This window comes from Apis mellifera, linkage group LG2 (genome assembly GCF_003254395.2).
Source record: "Apis mellifera strain DH4 linkage group LG2, Amel_HAv3.1, whole genome shotgun sequence".
In the NCBI taxonomy this organism is placed as follows: Eukaryota; Metazoa; Arthropoda; class Insecta; order Hymenoptera; family Apidae; genus Apis; species Apis mellifera.
The window spans coordinates 15,472,336-15,486,902 of record NC_037639.1 but is presented as its reverse complement, the minus strand read 5'-3'; the positions used below and the strand labels follow the sequence as shown (position 1 = coordinate 15,486,902).

The following is a 14,567-nucleotide window of genomic DNA, read 5'->3' as shown; positions in this document are numbered from 1 at the left end:
GAATCCTGTTGATTCCAATACTTTTTTCTCTTCTCTCTCTCTCTCTCTCTCTCTCTCTCTCTCTCTCTCTCAACAACCGAATACGATATATCGTACGATTATATATACGCACGTTCATCGTAAAATGAAAAGTTGGTTCGATTTGCAATTGGTCACAGGAGATGTTTCGAATATTTTAAATCTTTAAATAATATTAAATAATATTCGCATATATAATAATATTTGATAAGTTTATACGTACCGGTGATCGGTGGTTTTTTTTTTTCAAATTTAAGTCGGTGCATCCTCTTATCGACGAATCGCTTTATATATGTATATATATACAAGCGATGGAACCGAGAGGATCGGATCGGCACGCCTCGCGCGCTCATAGAACGTTGGAAACGATCAAATCTCATAGCCGATAACCCATAGTTCGAAACATGTTTCTCGATGTTTTCTCGATAATCGTTGCAAAGTTAACGTAACGCGAATATCGGGGAAAAAGTTTATCGCGTCGAATCCGGTAAATCGAACGGTGATCCGTAAATAGACGAGGCGCGTTCCTGTCCTAAGACTCGTTCCCGGGTGGAGGGAGAGATAAACGTCAAATTAATTTAAAGCAAATGTCAAACCATCGTCCGGGATAATCGTCCGGATTTTCCAGCTCTGGATGTAGATGAAACGACGAATGTAGCGCCTCGCGGTTGTTCGCGATGTAATCCGACAAGGTGGAAGGGATACCGTCGTCGTAGATGGATAGAGGGAGGGGGAAGAAATTTTTTACCAGGCTATGCTCGGGCCGCGCTGAAACCTTGGTTATTCCACTTTTCTGCCGGAATCTTCCAAGCCTTTTTTCACTCATCTTGCAGCTTAAGCGGCAACCTCGCATCGGTTTCTTCGCACGCGTTTGTTTCATTGGCCGGACAGTAAACGCGTATCTCTCCCCTCTCTCTCCTGCTCCTCGCTTCTTCGTAACCGTCAAACGTGCCAGCTCTCGCACCGATATTCTTCGCTCGTGAATTTTCGAGTTTAGGCGCGTTTCAGTTGTTTCGCGTCCCTCGAAAATCGGAGAGGAGAGGGATCGACGAACGAGATCTTTTCATCCGGTTTTTTACCCGATACATCTGGTAAGAGAGGGAGGGGAGGGGGCACGGAAATGGTTAGCTAGACGTATTTTACGTCGATACGGTTTAACGTTTCGCGTAACCGACAGTTTTTAAAAGCTCGAACGTTTGCCCTCCCCCTCCTTCTCTTCCCCACTCCCTCTCGGCCCCGTTAAAATATTCCGACGATTGGCAAATACGACGGAATATGGTTTTCCACGCGGCTCGTCGAAACATTCGGACAACGCAAAGTGTAGCGTTACAAACGGAAAACCGGTTAAAACCGATCGCGTGACCGCGTTATTTTTCCACCGATATTTTCTCCCCCATTAACAACCAAAACCTATGTACATACACACACATATATATATGAAAATAAATGTTATTTCGGGACATGGCGGGGCGTAAAGTCAACTTTTCGATCCGATCCGTCGGAAAAATTTCTCGATTCTCTTTTTCCTTTCTTTTCCTTCCTCGACTCGATATCGGAGAGACGATCGAGATCTTGAGGGGAGAGGGAAGAGGGAGAGGAAAAAACGATTTTAGGAGGGAATTTTTCGGTCTCGAAGGAGGATGGAGGGAGGCGCAAGCGCGCCAACGATATTCGATCTCCTCCTACCCTCTCCTCCTCCCCGTTTATTTCTCCGGCTCAACATCGCCGATCGGAGAATTTCCTCCTCCCCCCTCCCCCGAGAAAGAAAAGGCAAATTGTCCCTCGGATCTCGGATCTATCTAATGCTTATCGTCTAGAAGGAAACAGAGACAGAGACAGAAAAAAGAAAAACCTGTGTTTCGATCTCGATCTTCCCCCTCCCCATATTTTCCAAATGGACCCGATCGGTCCCTCCTTCTTCTCCTTCTCCTCCACGCATCAAAGCTACGCGATAATAAATTGAATATTATACACCTAACGGCGCGTAGCGTGGAAGAAAGAGAGAGAGAGAGAAAGAGGGAGTGGGAGAGGGAGGAGGGACAGCAGGAGGTGCTGGACTTGCGCGATGCGAGGCGAGGCGATCCGTGACGAGGAGAGCGTCCCGACTCGGCACCGCGGCCAGCTCGGCGCCGTCAGTACACGCGCCTCGATGCCCGGGGATGCGTCCGTCGGCGAAGGGAGGATAGCGCGCGCGCCCACCTCGTTCCGTGTTCGAGCTCGGCCGGCCTCTCGGCTCGATCGGTAGACGTGCGTAACAATCGGCGGAGTGCGCGGATAATAGAGGAAAGAAGGGAAAGAAGAGAGAAAGGAAGGAACCGCGTATCGATCGGGACGCCTCTCATGGGAAGCGCGTTCACTCGCGTCCATTCGCGTATATATAATGCTACACGTTTCTCACGAGGTAACCGAGTCGTGACCATCACCGCGCGCGGACAACTCTATCCGTCGATCGAGCAGATCGATCGCTCGGTCGGTCACTCGCTCGCTCGCTCGACGAACGGGGAAGAGATCCGCAAAATTCGATGGAGGGGGGATCGAGGTGGTGATTTTCCGCCTGGGACCCATAACGCGACGGCTAGCGATATTTTCGAATGAGGAGGGGGGGAGGAAGGATTCCCCGCTGAATTCCAAGTGAATTATTAAGGATCGTAGACGGGGGAGGGGGATAACGAATCTCTCGATTCAACGACGGTGACGGTTGAACGATTCGAAAATCGAACAGAGATGATAATAATAATAATAATAATGATAATGATTCAATTTTCGCTCGTATCGGAAATATCGGCGAATCAAAATCCGTCCACGATGTTGGGGATGGAAGATGGATCGAAAATCGAATTATCAACGACCGTTAACCGATCGATCGAAGGGGGGAAAAAGAGAGAAAAACGAGAAGAGAGAGAAAGAGAGAGACGAATATATATATATATATATTCGTGCATGAGGCATTTTTTACCGACCGGTCACCGGTAGACGGTGATCGCGGGCTAATGGGTTTGTCGTTGACTTTGATAAATTCCTCCTCCGAACGGGATTCGTTATATTACGCGGTAATATAGGATAGAAGTATGAATTTTCAATGTCGCGCCCTCCCTCCTTCCCCCCTCTCCCCATTTCTCTTCTCACGCCTTCTTCGCCGTGCCGTGGATATTTCCACGTTTCCTCTTTCTCCGCGTTTAAACACTTCTAAGATTTCTGAAGCGCCGAGGAGAAGATGATTGATCGCCTGGATCGGCGGAACAGGAAGAAACGGAACAGGTGAAAATATCCGGTTAACGATCTTAACGATCGACACCGACCGAGGAAGGAGGAGGGGGGATTGTTAGGCAAAAACGGATACCGGTTGCTCTCGACACCGTTCTAGACGATTAATCCGTTTCCACGATGTAGTATTTGCATAGCTACACACGTATGGGTATGACGTATGCACGTATGCACGTGTGTGTCGTCGTCTGTCGCCAAAATTATTCTTCGGATTACGGGGCGACGCAACGCGATCGCGGGAATAAATCTTCTCCCACACACGTGGAAAGCGTATGGGATCCAAACTCGAGAGGGAGTTGAAAGTTTGCGAGTCGACCGATCGAAGGAGGAGGAGAGAAGTGGAAAAACGGAGATCCCGCTATCGTTCTTCCCGTCATCGTCGTTATTATTACTATTATTATTATTATAGTCGTATTAATACACGTTTTCCAAGGAAACGTTGGTAATTAGAAAATTCGAAGTTGATGGGTCAATCGAGGATAAAAAATGATGAGGTTGACGTTTCCGTTGATTGTACAGTCGGCAGGGAACAGTTGAAGGGGAAGAAGTAAGTTATCGGCGGGAGATTCGCGATCGTCGACTCCGTGATATTTAAGCCGCGCTTAACGCCGTCTCATCGTAACGAAGACAAAACGAGGAATTCCAATTTTTCGGGATTACCAAATTATCAAAGGGAGGCCATTCCTCCTCTCAGACGAGAGGAATGGATTCATACGAATCATCAAGATCAACTTATTTCCAGTACAATGCGAACCGAGCTATTAAGCTTTCCCTCTTCTCTCTCTCTCTCTCTCTTTCTTTATGTCCCTTCTGGTATTTTATCTATCTATCTATCTCTCTCTGTCTCTCTGCGAGCGAGTGGAAGCAAGCGCTCGCAAAGGCATTTCCCCCACCCCGGCCATTTCGTCGACGGGGCTTTTAAATCGGTCATAACGTTCGTTCGCGCGATTCTTTTCTGAGCGGAGACTATGTTTGCGAGCAAACAGCTCATCACACTGTAAACAAACGGAAGACGGTCGGAAATGGATGGAATTTTCCTTCGAAAAGTGAAAATCTCTCGCACCCGGGATCCTTGTATTACCAATCTGCTTTAGGAAGGGGGCAGAGGGAAAGCTTTTAACGGTGACGAAAATTCGATTTTCTTCCCCCTCCCGTTCCAGTTTTCTTCCATTCCAAAATTGTTGTAAAATCGGGCGCAAAGTGAATCGACCGCGAAACCGATACCCATCCTCGAAAGATTAAAGATTTCGAGGATACGAGAACGAGTCCAACAGCTTGCTGGGACGTGTCGCGTGTCCGTCAAGTGTCGCGTGCTCGTATCCCTTCCCTTCGTCCGAGCTCCCCCCACCACCACCTCTCCTCGATCGAGAAGGTTCGGTTCGTTCTCGAAGGAGGGCGTAATACGTCTGAGAAATAATTTTTCTCTCTGTTTCCGAGGATCAAGAGGAAAGGAAAGGGGAGCTTGATTTTCAACGAGCCGACGGCGGCCGGATTTCGTCCGTTCTCATCTCTCTCTCTTTCTCTTCGTTCTCGAAAAGCATCGATCACGCGTCAGCGAGATAAAACAAAGAGCTTATAATCTGACATCGGTTCGGAAAAGATTCGAGCCGATATGTATGGGGAGGGGGGCTGGCAGAGGGAACGGCGTTGTTCGTGAATCGATGTTTATCGAGGAGAGGTCGTGGCTCTTTTCCCCCTTCCCCTAATACGAACACAGAGAAAAAGAGAGAGAGAGAGAATTTTTCATTTAGTCCCGTCGTAAATAAGAGGAAACGGAGGGAGGTGCGCGTACATATAAGCTCGTTCTTCTCGTCGGGGAGGTGGTAAATTCCGCTTCCCACTGAAATCTGCGCCGCTGCTGTTAAATGGTCAGAGAGATAGTTATTTACGAAATGGCCGTAAAACAGATAATTATTGTCCCTTTCTTTTCCCTCCCCTTCTCTCGTGCGCGAAATCGCGCTTGTAAAAATTGGCAACAGCCTGACGAATGAGTCATCGATCGAGAATTGGAAAGGAGTCGTGATGATGAAAGAAAGAAAGAAAGAAAAGAGAAAAGAGAAAGGAAAGAAAAACCGGTAGTGGATGGTAGTGCACGAGGGAAGAAATAAGCGGTAAAAGGAGTAGAGGAGGGGGGATAGGCGAAACAGAGAGGTGGTAGAGGGAGGGAGAGAGAGAGAGAGAGGAGTCATTATTATTGTTCAGGTTTCTTTTTCTTCTTCACTTTCAGAATGAGGGTGGCACGGCTATTACTGTGCTACGTACTTCTCGAAGACTACAGTACCAATCTCGGCGGGGCTACAATTACCAGCGACGCCGCGCGCCAGGACGCCTCTGCGACGAATCCTACGTTATCAGGTACATACTTGTACATATACGTATATATATATATATTTTCTTTTCAATTTTTTTCTTTTTTTTCTAATCTAGAAGAGACGAGAGGCGATTTTTTTGGAATTATCGAACGATTAATTACGGGAAGATGGACGATCGAACGGTTGTTATGCGGCGATCTCGATCGAATCATCTTTTTCGTTTCCAGTTTCGATGTTTGCGCCGATGCGCGAAATTAATTTCGCGCCCCTAATTACGCGAGTCGAATCGCGAATTACAACTATTACCGCGGCGGCGGAACGTGTACCGAAACGATTTCGCAGGATTTTGGCTCGCGCGTACAACCGGTGATAACCAACTCGTGGTCCGAATTCCAAAAACCGATGATGACTGTGTTGCGGGCAGATTATTCTCGAGAATTATTCTCCTCTCCTTTTTCGTTTCCCTCCTTCTATTTTCCTCTCTTTTTATTTTCTCGAATTCGAGGACCGAGTGACAGATGTGCTCGAACTCCCGTCCAAGCAGGCACGCACGCACGTCAAAGGGTTTAATTACCGCGGCGACTTGGCTGGACGGTGGATGGACGGTGCTCGGCTCGGTTCGGTTCGGCTCGGCTCGGATCACCTAATCGCGGTTTTTCATTGGTCGCTTCGGTTTCATCCTATTGCCCGCTGCGACGTTGCTTTTATTTCGTGCCACGGTGCCGGATCACGGCTTTTTGCCGTGCGCGCGCGTTATCTGCCACCAACTCGCCTCGTATTTTATAGGACTAATCGTCACCTGTATATATATATATATACGTATTTTATTCATGAAAGAGAAAATGAGAAGAAAAAGAAAACGTTTCCTTCCTCGTATAATATTAGTTTCGTATGCTGATCGACAAAGAGAGAATAAAATAATCAAATATATATATATATGTATATATACGATGTATCTTTTCGATCGTAATCTCGATGACAATGGCCCTTTGTTTCGGGGGAATTGATCATCCGCGCGATCTGGATTACTTAACCCTTTTAAACGAATGGAAACGAAATTAGAACGGAATTAACAAACGGATGAGAACGGATTATCGTTCGATGGAACGGTTTTTGTTCATCGACTCGATAACTTCGAAATTACGGCAACAATCGATTTCATTCCGCCGAGAAGTTGGAGGAACAGGCTCCGATTCAAAGGATATATGTACGTTAAATTTAATTTAAACTTTGTCAGGCTTTAACGACGTCTCGGTCGTCGCGTCGCCGCGTCGAGAACGAAGTTTCATTACGCGAGAAGAGAGAGAGAGAAAGAGAGAGAGAATCGCACAACGCGTCTTAAAAAACTCGTCTCTAATACGCGTCTCAATTTTAACATCACGGTAAAGAGAGCCATCTTCGATCTTATTCGGGAACTTCGGTCGACTAGCGAGTGGGATGGGAGGAAGGAGAAGAGCGGTGCGAAATCGGATAAAGTGGTTAGCGATCATACGTATCCATCGTGGGATAACGCGTTAGCTGGGAAGCTTGTGCGCCGTTAAACGAGCGTAATATCCTTCGCGACTAAGCTATAAGGGAGAGGCGATAAGATGGAATCGAGGAAAGGATAAAAATTCGCGAAAGGGAATAATCTACGTCGAATCGAAATTAGACGGTGGCGCCGCAGTTGAGAATCTTCCGAATCTCGCGTTTCGGACTCGTTGAAAACAGCGTGGGAAAGGAGAAAGTTTACGGGTGGCGCGTACATCGAGAGAGGAAAGAAAGCCGCGAATAACGACGACGACGATGGTGTCCCTGAAGTTGAAGTAGCTCCACTCGGGCTCCACTCTTGCTGCTAGGGGCCCTAGGTTACTTCACCAAGTTTTTCCCTTTGAGGATGAAAGATATTAATTAAACTGTCACAGACACGGTGAGCGGCGGAGAGTTCCAACTTTATTTCACCGCTTACAAGTTTACCGCTTAAGCGATTGTCGCGCGTGCGCAGATCTTATCCCATGCCGGGATTACGAACGCCAACTGACCACCTATTCTCCGTCTCCCTAATTTCAATCTCCACGTTCATTCCACTCGTACGCGTCAAAATTACTCAAGAAGCGAACAGGTGTCGTTCGCGTTTCTCCTCTTCGAGAGAGATTATTCGATCAGCGTGAGGATCGAATCGTGGCTCGATACGTTCGACGATCCTCGGAGGGGGGGAGGAATAATATCAGGGCGGAGTTAGCATACTCGAACCCGTTTAATATCGGAGGCATCCGTGTGGCTCGCGTTAGAGAGACAACGAGGTCGGCGTTAATTAGCGACAGGTAATGCGGACGCACGTGACCACGCGTGCGAGGTATGCGCGCGGGATTCGACGGTTTGGCGCGTCTTAAGCCTCGTGCCACGTGCGGAATAATACGCGCGTAACTTGAGGTCGGGCCCTCGCATACCCGAATACATCGCGCAAAGTAAAGTTTTAAACGCAATTTCCGTGTTCGCGCTCGCACGCTGATCTCGCTCCTCGTTGAAATAGTTGCCGAAGTTTGGGGTTACGTAGTCGTCTTCTACCAACTCCTGCGAATTCCCGCTTCTTTTGTCTTCTTCCCCGACTCGGCTCGTCGAAAATTCCACGTTCGACGCGATTTTTCGAAAACTCGAGGACAACTCGTGCAACGTGCGGCGGATGGAAGGGGTACGGCGAAATTAGATTTTCGGATGAACGCCCCCGCGAACCTGCTCTCGCACACCTTGCATACTTTCCACCAACGCGCCCACCAACTTCCCATTCTTCTTCGCCCTTCCTCCGTTTATACCACCCCCCCCCCTCTCGGCCCCCGTCCCTGAAACGAATTCAACGGCTTGGAACGCGCTAATATATCCTACTCCCTGGATCCCGAAAACGATCCCGATTTCAATCCGTTCTCCCCGCGCAAGCATTTACTCGCGAATTTTCCGTCCTCCAAACTTTTTAATAAACCTTTTTTTCCTCCCCTCCTTTTCTGCGATGCAAGAAGGACCGTCTATCCGGGACGTATTAAAGGCGGAGGAAGCGTGACGCGAATAACGTCCAAGTATTCGTCCACGTACATATATATATATATATATATATATAGATACATACATATATATATATATATATATATATATATATATATATAAAGCACAGTTAGGAAACCTTCGTGTCCCGCATGTGCGATCTTACTAATTTCCGGCAGGATCGAAACCTGTCGTGGGAAGGGAGCAGAAGGAGAAGGAGGAAGAGGAGGAGGATGGTGGTCGGTTGGCAGATCCCGGGGACACGGGCGCGAATTCGATTAATTAAAGTACGAATTCGTGGGAAATGGAATTATCGCGGCGTTAGTCGTCGTTGACGGTGGCTACTCCTCTCCGCCCATCCCCCTTTTACCGGAAGAAGAACCAGAAGGGTCGAACCGTGTCCCTTCCTCCTCCTAACGAAAATACGTGGCGAGAGAGAGAAAGAGAGAGCGAGAGAAGAGAGAGAGAGAGAGAGAGAGAGAGAGAGAGAGAGAGAGAGAGAGAGAGAGAGAGAGAGAGAGAGAGAGAGAGAGCGGAAGAGAGAGAGAGAGCGGGAGAGCGGAAGAGAGAGAGAGAGCGGGAGAGCGGGAGAAGAGAGAGAGCGGAAGAGAGAGAGAGAGAGAGAGAGAGAGAGAGCGGAAGAGAGAGAGAGAGCGGGAGAGCGGGAGAAGAGAGAGAGCGGAAGAGAGAGAGAGAGAGAGAGAGAGAGAGAGAGAGAGACAACGAAAGAGAAGAGAGGAGAGGAGAGCGAAAGCGAGAGAGAGAGAGAGAGAGAGAGAGAGAGAGAGAGAGAGAGAGAGAGAGAGAGAGAGGAGAGGAGAGGAGAGGAGAGCGGGAGAGAGAGAGAGAGAGAGAGAGAGAGAGAGAGAGAGAGAGAGAGAGAGAGAGAGAGAGAGAGAGAGAGCAGGAGAAGAGAAAGAGAGAAAGGAGAGGAGAGCGAAAGAGAGAGAGGAGAGGAGAGGAGAGGAGAGGAGAGGAGAGGAGAGAGAGAGAGAGAGAGAGAGAGAGAGAGAGAGAGAGAGAGAGAGAGAGCGGGAGAAGAGAAAGAGAGAAAGGAGAGGAGAACGAAAGCGAGAGAGAGAGAGAGAGAGAGAGAGAGAGAGAGAGAGAGAGAGAGAGAGAGAGAGAGAGAGAGAGAGAGAGAGAGAGAGAGAGGAGTTGTATATTTACGGCCCTCTATAAAGTTTCGCGGTAAGGAAGATTCGAGCCGTGAGAATTTAAAGTCGTGGGGAATCGGGGGTAAAAGAGCGACCAACTTTTCCCCACGAGTCCGAGCACCGTCCCTATAATCCGCTTTCCCATCGTATTCCGCTTAGCCCACCGGGAATACTCCCGCAACTCCCGCACTCTCCAACGTTTACCGTCCAACGAGGACCGTCGCGGGAACTCGCCCGATCCAGGATCGATCCGATATATCTGTCCAACGACCGGTCGTCATCATTCAGTTTCCGTTCGGTTTGCCAGTTTCGATCTCCTCCTCCTTCCTCCTCCTTTCCCTTTTTCGAAAGAACGGAGGAGGGGAGGAGAGTAACGGTCGAAATAATAATAGTGATAATCTCGTTGCTTGTTGCAACGTTGCGAAACGCTGCAAAAACTTGCAATAATAATATATATATATATATATATATATGTATATTCTCACGATACGAAACCGCGAATCAACTTGTTCGGATGGATTTCATCGTCTCTCTCTCTCTCTTTCTCTCTCTCTCTCTCTCTAGTTGCTGCGGAACCTCGAGTGTTATTTTAGTAATCGGCTTTAGTTCTGCCCGCTACGATACGCTGTTCCGCGTCCAAGTTTCGGGGGAGAAGGGGCGTTTCTTGTACAACGAGATTCATCGATTCGTTAAGTTGGTCGGAATTCAGCTGTGCCCAGCTACAACATCCAGTCCGTGGCGCGAGCAACGGCGGAAGACGAAGTTCGATATTTGGAATTTTCTAGGAAATGGTGGGCGAACGGGATTAAAAACGGGGAAGGATATAGGGCGGCGAAGATTACAATGGCTAGGAGGATACAAAGCGCGAGAAAAATTACGCCGATTAAGAGGAAGATAACAAGAGCAAATTTACGACGTTGAGAGAGAGAGAGAGAGAGTTTTCGCAACGCGTAAAATCCGAGATTAACATCGAGGTTTCAGTTAATTTCCTCTATTTCGAATTCTTCTTCTTCTTCGAATCAATTGGAACCAATTCAATTCTCTTCCTCGTCGGAATTCTTTCAAATTATCTCCCTAAAAAATATCTTCTTCTAAATGCGTCTTTCGACGGATTGGAACGAGCGGTAAAAAAAAGAAAAGGAAAAAGAAAACAAGAAAACTCGTGTCACGCGATAGTTGTACTATCTCCTTTTTCTTTTCACGACAAAGACAGGCTACGATGATAAAAATCCTTTTGCGTCTGCATAATATCATAATAACTATGTAAATCAGAGCGACGAACCAGTCCACAAACACAATTGGGCATTCGTATGCTAACTTTCCATCCCTTCCCGCTCCCCCGTCCATTTCACTTTGCCTAGGTACTACCTATATACATATATAATATACACGTGTATATATATATAGATATATATATATATAGTACGTACCTGGTTACCCAACTCCGATAACGAGTTCAGTTCTCGAAAAAAAAAAGAGAAGGGAAGAAAAAAAAATAATAAAAAAAAAAAGAAGAAAAGGGCATTCCATACCACCTACTTTTCGACCATTATCCATAGCGAGTATCGCTGCACAGATTTATAACGAATCCTTTCTAGCAAAAACCGTTGGACCACGGCGCGTGTTGGAGCACGGCGGAGTTTCGCGGCGAGGTTATATTATATCCGTCGTCGGGTCCGAGGGGCGACTCGATTTTTCCGATAAAAGTTTTCTTTCTGGAATAAGTAAATAATAACGATGATTACGAGGAAATAATACGCGTATAATAACGCGATGGTATGGAAGGGAAACGATCGAGGTAAGAGGTGGTCGCGTTTCAATACGGATACTCGATACGCGATTTGTGCGTTTAATGAATTTAATAAGCATCGTAAACGCGTTGCAACGACCGAGCCAACGGGGGAAAAGGGTGGAGGATGGGGGAGGTGGAGGGGAGCGGTCGAACGAGACTTTAAACGGGCGGTCCGCAGATGGTGGCTCCCTCCTCCTTTCGCCGAGTGTTCGATCCCGCCGCATTTATTAATCGTAACGGTTATATAATTGCGCCTTGTGTACCCATCGTCGCGGTGAAATAGCTTTTATTATTCGTTGGCTCGCACTGACCCATTTTACACGCCGATTCCTACTTTTCGAGATATTAACGTATCAAATATTATCTATCGGTTGCCACGGTGAATTTATATTGTTCGCGGAAAATGTAATTAAATTGATCGAATTACGTGGCGAGTCGCGATTAAAAGTCGCGCGTATTATGGAAAGGGGCCGATTCCAACTGATGCGCGATTAATTAAAACGGCGCGGCCGGCACGAGATTGATTTTCTATACATATTTGTAATACGTAATCTTTTATATTCGAGTGAAATACGTTTACGATCATTGCCGTTTTCATTGCCGTTCTACCTTTCCCGTTCCGTTCCGTTCCGTTCCGTCCCGTTCCCCCGTTTCAGTGTAACTAGCTCAAACATTAATATCGTCCCTTTAATAAATGGATCCTTCTCTCTCTCTCTCTTTGCCTTCCTTCTCGTTCGTCCGCTCTCCGGGATATCCTTCTCTCGATTTTTATATCCTTTATTCCTTGGAAACGGGGGATAACGACAATGATACGACAATTCTCAGATTTACTCGTCAAATATGCCAGAGGATTTAATAAATGCAACGTCTCGCTAAAGTTTCGCGATGAAACTTAAATATCTCGGAAACGCGAGTTAAAGAGGGAGGGGGAGAGGAGGAGAAGGCCGCGACCGTGCCACGAAATTCCTATACTTTTATCTCTTCTTTTTTTTCTTTCTTTCTTTCTTTCTTTCTTTCTTCTTTTTTCACAAATTAATGCTTTCGTCGGAATAAAAATTTGCCGAGCTTTGCCCCGAAAAGAAGAAAAAAAGGAAGGGAGAAGAAATGTTTGCTCTTTCCGAAGCGAAGTTGCCTTCCCTTGAAAGTCAAGCTTCCTTCTGTACTCTCTCCCTCTTATCTTCAAAGTTCCCTGTTCCATCGTAATAACATGGAACTTTGTTAAACTCTCGTTTGAGGAAAATCCACGTCGCCGTGGATCTTCAACGTTAATAGCCGATTCGAGATACCCTTGCTTGCGACGAGAGTTAACGGGAAACGATACTCGCCGGATTTCTTTTCTTTTTCTCTCGCGTTTCTCTTTCTCTATCTCGGCCGCGACGTCGACTATTTCTCAGATTGCGCGCCTATCTTTCGATGGTAAAAGTAACCCACCGAGAAAATAATTTGTCGAGAAATAGAGAAATGCGTATCTTTACGAGCGAAACGGAACGATTCCTCTTTATTCGTGGTAAGTTGTAACGTAACGTGAAAAAAACATGTTCCTCGCGCGGTGGAGAAACAGAGAGAGGGAGAGAGAAAGATATTGCAGGATAGATAGATCGTGGACGACCGTTACCAGTTGCCGTCCGCGACGAGCCTCTCTCTCCCCGCAAACATCTCGCCTGAAATACGCGCTACGATATTTTATCCTGTCTCTACCGATGCTTCCTCTCTCCGTTCCAAACCCGTGCTATTCGCGATTCGATCTTCGGCGTTCCTTCTCTTCCGTTTCCGCTTTCCAAACTATCGGAGAAAAATTTCCCAATTTACGAGTGAGAGGGCGAATCCGTTGGTCGGAGAATATTATTTCGCCGGACGTATACGGCCCTCTCCTTCCCCGTTCCTCCTTTTTATTTACGAATATCCGCGCATCGATCCATCCTTGTTTACTTCTTCGCGCTGCCTTCGTCGGTGCTTCGCAACGAAATACGAAGATATCAACACGAGCTCGGTTTCGTTTCGGCTTCCACGCTGTGCTCGTTAATTTCATTTTCGTTCGCCGTTACGTTTAGATCAGGGGCGATCAGAGCCCCAAATGGACGGGGAAAAAAAACGGTCGCTCTTAGAAAAATCAGATTCGACTTTATCGAAGGCATTCGAATTTGTCCAAAGGTAAAAAAAAAAAAACTCTCCGTTTACCGACCGAGAGCATATCTCGGGATAAAACTCTAACGATAACCTGTACAGAAGCGGAGATTGAATTATTTTTCTGCCAGAATAATTTAGCCATAAAATAGAGGTGGGGGGAGAGTGGGCACGACTCGGTGCACCGCCGCTTTCCATTCCCTCCCGGTTTCTTCCTCTTCCTCGCCGCCCACCGCCACCTTCCTTGCTCGCCATTTTCCTCCACGTTTCCTCGTATTACGTTCCGAGATACCGACGCTGCAAACCTGAAAATTCCCTCCCCCTCCCCCCTCCCCTATTTCTCTCGGTGAATATCTTATCATAATAGGAACGGGAACTGTTTTCCAGGTCCGCCGGGCCCAAACTCTTCGAATAGCAAGAACCTCCCCCCCCTCTCTCTCTCTCTCTCTCTCTCTCTCTCTCTCTCGCTCTCTCGCTCTCTCGCTCTCGCTCTCACTTCCTCCCTCTCTTTTCACAAGCACTTTCGACTCGGATACATCTTGAAGCCTAGCACTCGACTCGACGCAGCTGCAGCCTCGCGTTTTTCCGTTCGATGCACACCGCTCGAACGAAGCGACGTCGCGTTGGACCGATATCACGCGCGCCGTTCCTCCCATTTTCGAACTTCGGTTATCGCGGATATCGCGCCATGTGGCCATCGCGCCTTCATTTTCGTCTCCTTTCCTTCACCCTTCCTTCTTCCTTTCACGATCTCTCCTTTCCACTCGGACTTCGAGAAACTTTCGAAATGAGGGGGGAGGAGTGTGCGCTCCCGGTAAAGTGAGATAAGAGATAAGCGAATCTTCCCCTTCGATTTCTAAATTTCGAGATCGACATTTCCCCCCC

At 47.4% G+C, this 14,567-nt stretch overlaps 1 protein-coding gene across 2 annotated transcripts in view; it reads left to right on the top strand.

The window, feature by feature from the left end:
* The first annotated feature begins 2,140 nt into the window (after positions 1-2,140).
* LOC725091 (lachesin) overlaps positions 2,141-14,567 on the top strand; it is a 29,128-nt gene continuing 16,701 nt past the window's right edge. The window contains exons 1-2 of one of the 2 annotated variants that reach the window (XM_006568774.3): positions 2,141-2,419; positions 5,510-5,637. In XM_006568774.3, the coding sequence (XP_006568837.1) occupies positions 5,511-5,637 (127 nt within the window). In that variant the 5' untranslated portion in view covers positions 2,141-2,419; position 5,510. Of the gene's footprint in view, positions 2,420-3,140; positions 3,277-5,509; positions 5,638-14,567 lie in introns of those variants that run through there. The other variant, XM_001120980.5, reaches the window with a different exon arrangement.